This window comes from Nannospalax galili, unplaced genomic scaffold, assembly GCF_000622305.1.
Source record: "Nannospalax galili isolate Female #2095 unplaced genomic scaffold, S.galili_v1.0 scaffold42, whole genome shotgun sequence".
NCBI lineage: Eukaryota > Metazoa > Chordata > Mammalia > Rodentia > Spalacidae > Nannospalax > Nannospalax galili.
The window spans coordinates 664034-673607 of record NW_008348666.1 but is presented as its reverse complement, the minus strand read 5'-3'; the positions used below and the strand labels follow the sequence as shown (position 1 = coordinate 673607).

Sequence of the window (9574 nt, the reverse complement as noted above, 5' to 3'; positions counted from 1 at the left end):
ATATAATGTATATTTAGAACAGAGGAATTTTCAGGGATTGGCCCTCTTGATCATAGAGGCTGAAGGGTTCCACAATTGGCTGTCTGGAAGCTGAAGAGCCAGAGAAGTCAACAGTATGACTTACTCCAAGAAGCTGGAAGGCTCAGAAGCAAGGAACCTGGCAGTGTGCCCTCAGGTCTAAGGCAAACAGCTGATGCCTGGGGAAGCAGTAGGACACATTGCACCTTGCTCCAGAAGGCAGACCCAGAGCTTTCCCCCTTTTACACTCTCAGCTGGGAATCAGTGCTCTTAACTGCTGAACCATCTCTCCAGCCCCATAGTAGTAGATTTTAAAAAAACAGAATAGTTTACTGAGTTCCTTGCAAAGGGGCAGTGGGCTGGGTAGTAACTAGAGTATTGCCTGCCACATAGGACAATGGATGTTTTTTTTTGTCTTTTTGAGACAGGGTCTCGCTGTAGCTCCATCTGGCCTGAACTCGCAGAGATCTGCCTGCCTCTGCCTCCCGAGTGCTGGATTTAAGGTGAGTGCCACCAGACCCAGTGACAGTGGACTTTTTAGAAAGTTTGATACTTTTATTACATCTTCATTTTAAAATCAATTTAAATGAGGAATAATTTATATATAAAATGTACCATATTTTTATATTTTTCATACATGTATATAACATATTTTGATCAGATCCACCTCCTGTTCCCTCCTTTCCAAACCCTCTCCTATTCCCCACTGCTTTTCCCTCCCAACTTCCATGTGATTTTTTTTTTTTTTAAACCCACTGAGTCCACCTAGTGCTATCTATATGTGCATGGATGTAGGTTCATCTACTGGGGCATGGGCAACCTTTCAGTAGCCACAGCCCTGAAGAAAATTTGCTCCCCTTCCCATCAGTTGCCAATTACCTTTCAGCTAGGGGTTTTGGCTTTGTTTTACTTCGTTTTGAGACAAGATGTCAGGTATCCCTTGCTGGCCTTCAACTTGCTACTTAGCTGAGAATGACACTGAACTCCTAATCTTCCTGCCTTTCTGCCTCTACTTCCTAAGTGCTGGAATTAATAGTGGTGAGTCACTATACCCAGCTTTCTTGACTGGTTCTCTCTGTGTGTCTCAGTCTGTCTCTCTCATCTCTATTTTTTGTTTCTGTTGTTTTTTCTTTTAAACCTGAGTGGTTTGACTTTTGGAAAGTTTCAGTCCTTTATATTTTGTTACAGAGATGTTGGAGCAAGAGAAAGAAGTTTCCATGGTTTTTTTTGTTGTTTGTTTTCTGAGGTAGGATCCCCCTGTAGCCTTGGCTGACCTGGCACTCACTATGTAGATTTGGTTGGCCTGGATCTGCCTGTCTCTATTTTCCGTGTTCTAAGATTAAAGGAATGCGCCACCATGCCCAGGCCTAATTTCTCTCTTTCTTTTCTTTCTTTCTTTTTTTTTTGTCTTTTTGAGACAGGGTCTCCAGGGTCTCCCTGTAGCCCCAGCTGTCCTAAAACTCACTATGTAGACCAGGTTGGCCTCGAACTCACAAAGCTCCGCCTGCCTCTGCCTCCCAAGTGCTGGGATTAAAGGCGTGCGCCACCACACCTGGCCCGGGCCTAATTTCTATGTTCTTTAAGTCACTGTTTTGTGTGCCTCTTGGATACGGCAGTTTAACTACCACTGTGACTTTTGTCCTTTCTGGCAGGGCTTCTTGTGTTAATTACTATGAGTGAAATGCACTGAGGGTGGTAGGGTATAGATCAAACTCATTATCTTACTTCATCCTCATAACAACTGTATAAAGTGCTGTTACTGACCTCACACAAGGAAACTGACACTTGGGAAGGACCTGCAACATGACTAAAATCTCAGATCTACTCCTTAACAATGTTGTCAGAGCTTACAAAAGCAAGTGTTGGACCTGAAACTCCAACACATATCTGATCTCATCTCCTGTTGCTTCCCTGGTGTGATTTGGCCTAGGATGCCATTTGTAACACAGCTTACTATGTTTTGTTCTTTGTTTTTAATGGCTTATATTGAATTCATTTGTACCTCACAAGTGATACTTTTATAACACACAGATGAGAATGAGATGAGATGAACTCACTCACCAGCGATGTGAAATGTTGTGATTAGAAAAGTGCTATAAGGTTTAAAAATTATTTTTATTTATGAGAGAGAGAGAGAGAGAGAGAGAGAGAGAGAGAGAGAGAGAGGTGGGTGCCTGAGGCCTGAGAAGAGGTGTTAGATCCCTGGAATTGGAGTTACATGTGAGGTATGAGCCACTTGACATGGGTGCTTGGAACCAAGCTCTGGTCCTCTGTGAGAACAAGAAAGGCTCTTAATTGCAGACCTATCTCTCTCAGCCAGGCTATAGATTTATTGGTATCTACCTTGAGTAACAAACTCTGGGAAGATCTTTCAGAATCACAGAGTTGGTTTCAATTCACTCACCAGCTGAGACTATTAACTAATATTAGAGAGTTATATAAGGGCCAAATAGGCTAATAAATCTAAGCTCCAAGCACTATGGCAGTTCATAGTAAGAGGAATGGCAGTTTTTAGGAAGTAGGATGATGATTATTAACACCACTGGATTTTGCAATTAAGTTGTATAGGCGAGCATGCGCTGGGCTCTCAGGGTCCCAGCGCGCACTCCTGGGCAGTGAAAGCTCCTCCGCTACTGAGGTCTACTCAGTCGATCCCGTCCCTATTTCACCCATATACCTTCCTCAGGATGTGAGGTCCACTGGCCATTTGGACCACACGGGAAGCGTATGAGGAACGGCGAAAGCCAGGGTGTCTGTGAGTCGGTGACGGAGGAATAGCGCCCCCCGGGGAGACTGGATCACAGGATTTAGTGTTACAGCTCAAGACAAGTGACTCAGCTCAGATCTCAGTGATTCAGCTCCAGCTCCAACTTTATTGGGGTAAAACTAGGACTATTTATAGTGTAGAGACAGCAGAAGAAGTCTTAGCTGATAGGTACTTTTAGGATGCCTCATTTACATAGGGCGGTGGGCTTCTATCAGGCTATCAGACAACGCCTGATTAAAAACCTGGTAGCTCCTGTGCCGGAGGGCATGTATTTGTGGTGAGCACTTTAAAGGAAGAGTCAGGGAGGATGCCAGGAAGGCACTCTGCTATGAAATGAATCTGCAGCACATGGTTTCCGAGCTCGTGAGCTATCTGGACGTGAAGAGACTTCTACTTGCATAACAGAGGACCCCAACAAAGTTGAAGGTGAACTTTGAGAAGTTTTAGTGGAAAGGTAGGTAAGAGGTTTGTCAGTAGGTGAATGAGAGCTTGAGAAAGTGGCACCCAGGAGAGTAAGGACCAATGAACTCCTCTAATAGGGAATGAGTGACAGGGCCAGCTACATAGGCTAAAGGATTTTTCTGTTTTAAGTTTAAAAGTAAAAACTATGACTATTAGAAAAATTAAGGATTAAAGTGGTAAGAAGAGAGGGTGGGGCTGTAAAAAATAAGGTGGACTGAGGTCTAGAATCAGGTACATTAAGAATCAAAGTCTTAGCTAGGTCTGGTAGTGCAACCCTATAAATCCTAGCCCTTGGTAGTTAGAGGAAGGAGGATTAGAAGTTCAAGATCATCCTTTGCTATACAGCAAGTTTAAAGGTCAGCCTGGCACCATAAGACTGTTTCAAAAATAGAGCTGGTGAGGCTCAGCATGTAAAAGTGCTTACCGTGCAAGCCTGACAATCTGAGTCTGATCCTTGGAACTCACAGTGGAGCGAACCAACTTCCAAAAGTTGTTCTCTGACCTCTACATGCCTGTACTCACAACCCCCGCCCACAACGAATAATAAATAAAATAAAAATATTTTTTAAAAAACCAATGAAACAAGCCGGGTGTGGTGGCACAGCACACCTTTAATCCTAGCTCTCCAGAGGCAGACACAGGCAGATCTCTGTGAGATTGTGGCCAGCCTGGTCTGCATAGTCAGTTCCAGGCCAGCTGGGGCCATAGGGAAACTCTGTCTTAAAAAGATGACAAAACGAAACAGAACAAAATAACAATAAAACAGAAGAACCAAAGTCTTGGAGCTGGGCACAGTGGTGCATACTTATAATTCCAGCATTTGGGAAGCTGAGGCAGGAGGATTTTGAGTTTGAGTCTAGCTTGGGCTCCATAATCAAATCCTTTCTCTAAAACAAAAACAAGCAAAAACTCTTAAGAGCCTTGGGAACATATTAAGTCATTTAAGACAGCTAAGTAAAAGAAGACAAGGAGTTAAGGAACAAGTATTTGAAAATGGCGAGGAGAGAGAGAGATCGAGGCAAAGCAGCCTGATTACTTCCTTTTCTCAGTGAAGCAGCAAGCTCCACGCTGGCTACCCTCCAAGATGTCCTCCAGTCACCCCACTTCCTGGTTTTCCCTGTTTTTTTTCCTCCCACATTGGCTCTGTGACTAATAGTATACACCAGCAGGAGCTATGTGTTATGGATTGAATTGTGTTGTCAGAAAGAGTGAAGCCCTAACTGCTATTATCACAGGACTCCTCCTGAATTCCTGATTCATAGGCGCTATAGAGATAGTGTGAGTTGCTTTACTTGCTAAATTTTGGTGTGACTTGTTACAAAGTATAGCGATAACGAGGGAAAAATGGTAGCTTGAGAAAAGTGGAGCAGTCTTGAGTGAGAAAGTGAGGAATGAACTGAACAATGTAGGTTGGGTTAGCTTTGGCAAACTAGGTGTGAGCCACTGGATTAGGTGGCTGTTAAATATGCAAAACCCTGAGCTGTGGATTCCTGAGTCTGGTTCTTTAGGAAAATGGCACTGGGAATCTGCATTTGAGTAAGTGTCCAAATGATTCTTTAAAAAAACCATTGAGTTAGAGTGTATTTGAGAATAAAGGTAAAATTGAATTAAAATTGGTGTTCAGGACACAGCTCAGGCAACAGTGTGCCTAGCATGCACGAAAGCACTAAGTCTTCTCCTTAACACCAAATAAGCCAAGTGTGTTCACATGCTTTGATCTCAGCAGTCTGGGTAAAGGCAGGAGGTTAGAAAGTCAAGGTCATCTTTGACAAATCAAGTGCCAGGCCAGATTGGGATATAACCAGACCCTATGTCAAAATCAATCAGCTGGTATTGATTCATAGCACGAACTGACTCCAAACACTATGTGGATCTATAAAGATATTCTGAGTCTCCTCTACTTTCCCCATAGATCCTGCCCTGTTCCTCCTTTATCTCCACCACTAGTGATAGATGCTGGTATCTTACATTTCTACCTCCACCCAAACCGCTCTGGTCTTAGTGATAAGTACACTGAAGAGTTGGTAGAATTAGTTTTTATTTGGGAGTCCTGGGACCACTTGGTGCTCAGGAGGATATCACACGGTGGCCCCTGCTGCTCCTTTTGTGATCAGGGCCTAGGAAGGGAAGTCAAAATTTGTGACAGTTGGGCAGAAGAGATTTTTTTCCACTTTCAGAAATGTTATGACACTTCTGTGGAAGGCAGGAGGCACTGAGATGGTGTTTGTAATGTTCTTAGTGCAGTGCTTCTTCACAATGACTTAAGAGATGCAGCTATCAATCAGGAGGGCTGGTGAGAATGAGCATGAATTGACGGTTCTCTTGGTGTTACTGGTTCCCCATGACTATCCCAATCAGGTCTCCAGATAAACCTGTGTGAGGAGGCAACACAGAACTCATTGATTCTGCTAGTCTAGCTAGCCAATGATCCTCCAGGCACTGCGTGCTGTGGTTACAGGCAGGCTGTCATGTTCTCCTGACACATATATGGGTGCTAGGATCTAAACTCCTGATTGTGCAGCAACTGCTCTTAATCACTGAACCATCTCTCCAGTAAGATTTGTTTTCATTTTAACGCATCTTCTTTTAAATTTGTCTTTAATGCCTCACACCATGGAGAACCATACTTTTTCTATATACCCACTGAAGCTGTTTTTATTTGCACAGATAACTGAATAGACAAGCTTACCCCCTACAAACCAATCAAGTTTTCAAGGACCCCTAAGGTTGCAGTAAGGGTTAACTGCTATTCTCTTTCCTGAGCTACTTCATCTAAGTAATCTAGCTGAAATCATGCAACCCTACATTCTGGGCACGTCTGGGATGATGCTTTGGGTTCAGTTAAAAACATTAAAGTAGACTTTTCACCACAGTTGTCTTTATTGTCCCAGTTTCTAGGTTACCCAAGCTTATTGGGGAAGGCCGAGTTAAGGGTGTGGAGAGCTATTTCTCCCACTCACTCTAGAAGCACAGTTTCCATTTTTAAATAACTGGTAACTTTCTATGTGTAAGATCACAGAAATCTGACAGGAAAGATTAACCAACTGCCAATCAAAAGTAGCTTGAAAACTTTTCTAGTTGAGACCAAGAGAGGTACAGAAATGTTTTAAAATTTTTTTTTATTATTTTATGTGTATGAGTGAATTGCCTGCATATGTGTAAGTGCACTTGTGCAATGCCCACGGAAGTGTTGGAGCCTCTGGAACTGGAGTTAAGGATGGTTGTTAGCCACCATGTAGGTGTTGAGAATGGAACCCAGGTTCTCTGCAGGAGCCAGTGCTCTTAACTGCTGAGCCATTTCACCAGCACCCCCAGAAATCTGTTTTTGGACCTCACTTAAAAAATGTTTTTAAGCTGCAATCCCAATTTCACTTCATCATGTAAAATCCCTTCATTGAAATAAATAATTCAGCTCCTTAGACTTCTCTCAACTAACGCACACCGTTCCATGGCATGGTTAAAAAAGAATTCACTTGTGCATCAAAGGGGCAGCCTTGCTTTGAAGCACATCCTTAAAAACACTTGCAGAAAAGGGCCAGGAAAATCGGGCCTGCAACGCTGGCACAGAAGAGGCAGACGCAGGCGGGTTTCAGCGAGTTCAAAGCAGGGATACATAATGAGATAATGTCTCTAAATAAAGTTTTAAGAATCACATGCTCTTGCAAAAACTGGATTTCTTTTATCCCGTCATCTTCGAAAAGCTTTAGACACAAGACTGTGCCATTTATTTCAGAATATTTTGAGAAGCTGAAGAACCAACCGCATACAGCAAACAGATACAACTTCTCTAACCACCACCCCTAAGTCGCCGCCTGGGTCACGGCGAGGAAACCCCGCCCCGCCAGGACTTCCGGATCCAGAGAAACTTCCGTTCTGGGTTCCAACCCGGCGGCGGCCTCTGGGGCCGCCCTGGAAGTGACGCAGGGACGCGCCCTCCATTTTGTGGAACGCCCGAGCCCTAAGTGCGTCAGTTGTGGAGAGACGTAGACGAGTTGAGTGCGGGTCTGTGGGGAGGCGGACAGCTCGGTCGCAGACTACGGACCTCCCCGGGTCTCCGCCGCCAAAGACCCTGTCCGGTAGGTGAGTGGCTCGCTTTGAGGGCAAGGCTTCTCGGATCGGCTTCTTCATGGCCGCTCGGGTCGCGAGCGACCGGGGCTGCGCTCTTGGCGGAGGACGGCGTCTAGTGAGCGCAGTTGATTGAGGTGGGCGCGGGGGCACGTCTCCCTTTTGGTGTGGCTGGATGGGTTCTGGGGCGGAAGGGCGGGCGTGTGGGGACGGGCGGAGCGCCCCTCCCCGCCATCCCTAGGTGTTCGTCGTCGGGTCCCCTCCACTCGGGCTGTGACCCGGCCTTGCCCGGAGCGGTTAGGGCTCCCTGGACTTCGGGCCTATGGCGCGGGGCGGTGAAGAGGAGAGTCGCCGCGCGCTCCCTCCCCCGCGGCCGCCGCCGCCATTTTGTGCCGCGGACGCCTGCGTGTGGCCAGCTGCGCATGCTCGGCCGTGGCGTCGCGAGATTCTGACTTCCAGCCCCGGTGACGCGCGCGGCCAGCGGCCATTGGGCAGGGCCTTGCGGAGGGCGGGGCCGGCTCCGCCCGCGCTTCTCGGCTTTTCCGAACTGCGGCAGATGGGAGGGGGCTCGGGAGTCGGGCCGGCGCGGCTGCGCAGTTAGAGAGGTGGCAGTAGGCGTTGCGGTTGGCCGCGGGGTGGAACCTGGGACGCGGTCGTGCCAATTGTGGGTGCCAAGGGCTCTGAGCTGAGCGGGCGCACCCTCGGCCTTCGCGTATGTCACAGTGCCGGGGGTCGGTCTTTATTCCTTTCCCTGTGTGGGTTGCTTGACTGCACGTTTCGCTGTGCCATTCATTGGTATTGTCTGAATTGAATTCTTTCGTAACAGGAAATACTAACCGGGCATCATGAGTGGCTGTCGAGTGTTCATCGGGAGGCTAAATCCAGCAGCCAGGGAGAAAGATGTGGAGAGATTTTTCAAGGGCTATGGACGAATCAGAGATATTGACCTGAAAAGAGGTTTTGGTTTTGTGGTAAGTATTCAGAACTGAAGGAATTCTCTGTTGGAGAAGTAGGGAAAGCTTTTGTGATCAGCAACGTGGTTTTTTTTTGTTTTGTTTTGTTTTTGAGACGGGGTCTCCCTGTAGCCCCAGCTGGCCTGGAACTTACTAGACCAGGCCTGTACCACCATGCCTGGCAGCAATGGTTTTTGAACTGAGTCCAGAAAGTGTTGTACGAACCTTGAGGCAGTGAAGGCTGTTAAGGATTAAAATAATGTTTGAATTTTTTTGGTGTATTTCATCCAGAAAACCCATCTTTATACCCCCTTCCCATGGCATGCTCCCCTCCCACCCCCCACTGGAGTTCATACATTCTGTCATTTGTGTTAAGGCCTATGATGTAAAGTTAGCGTCCCCAGATGTCCCTCAGTGCAAGTTCATCCACTGGGTTCAAGTCAGCCTATCTAGAGTCCCTCCCTTTAAGATCAGCTCTTCCTCACCCAGCAGTCATCAGCTGCCAACAATTCTTCAGCTAAGATTGGGGCCTGCTGCTTATTAGTTCCACAATTCTGTGCTGAGTTTTTGTCTCAGTTTGCGTGGGTCTTGTGATTTAGTAATCTTAATATATTATAGAATGCATGTCTAAAGGTCTAGTAAGAGTCTTATTCTTATTTTAGGAATTTGAGGACCCAAGGGATGCAGATGATGCTGTTTATGAACTTGATGGAAAAGAACTTTGCAGTGAGAGGTAAGAATCTTAAGTTTTGTTACTAGTTAGCCCAGAGGAAACTAGGTCAGCTGCTGTGTTTAAGTGGATCTTGTAGGTAGCATAATTGTGTTTTTCTTCTTTTGTTCATAGGGTTACCATTGAACATGCCCGGGCTCGGTCTCGAGGTGGACGAGGTAGAGGACGCTACTCTGACCGTTTTAGTAGTCGCAGACCTCGAAATGATAGACGGTATGTGGTGATTGACTGCTAGTGTTGAGGATCAGGAAGCATTAGCAGTAAATGATTCTGGGATTTAACTGTGTGTTCTAGTTAGTCCATGTTAAGGGACTGGCTGTTCATGGATGAGTCCATATATTGAGAACAAACCAGGACCCTGAAGATGTTTGTCATCTCTGCTTACACCTGTCAGTAAAAAACTCATGTCACTGTATGTAGCACTGCATTTCTGATACGTGAATACTCTCTTCCTTAGAAATGCTCCACCTGTAAGAACAGAAAATCGACTTATAGTTGAGAATTTATCCTCAAGAGTCAGCTGGCAGGTTTGTTGAAACACAGTTTTGAATTTTTTAATGTGGCATTTTAATGTTGATG

At 45.8% G+C, this 9574-nt stretch overlaps 1 protein-coding gene across 6 annotated transcripts in view; it reads left to right on the top strand.

Annotated features, from left to right (window-relative positions):
• Positions 1–7181: 7181 nt before the first annotated feature.
• Srsf5 (serine and arginine rich splicing factor 5) overlaps positions 7182–9574 on the top strand; it is a 5212-nt gene continuing 2819 nt past the window's right edge. For 2 of the 6 annotated variants that reach the window (XM_008845934.3, XM_017801304.2), the window contains exons 1-5: positions 7182–7327; positions 8139–8283; positions 8928–8998; positions 9110–9208; positions 9453–9522. In XM_008845934.3, coding sequence (XP_008844156.1) covers positions 8158–8283; positions 8928–8998; positions 9110–9208; positions 9453–9522 — 366 coding nt within the window. In that variant the 5' untranslated portion in view covers positions 7182–7327; positions 8139–8157. Of the gene's footprint in view, positions 7450–8138; positions 8284–8927; positions 8999–9109; positions 9209–9452; positions 9523–9574 lie in introns of all 6 variants that reach the window. The other 4 variants (XM_008845935.3, XM_008845932.3, XM_008845933.3 and 1 more) reach the window with 3 other exon arrangements.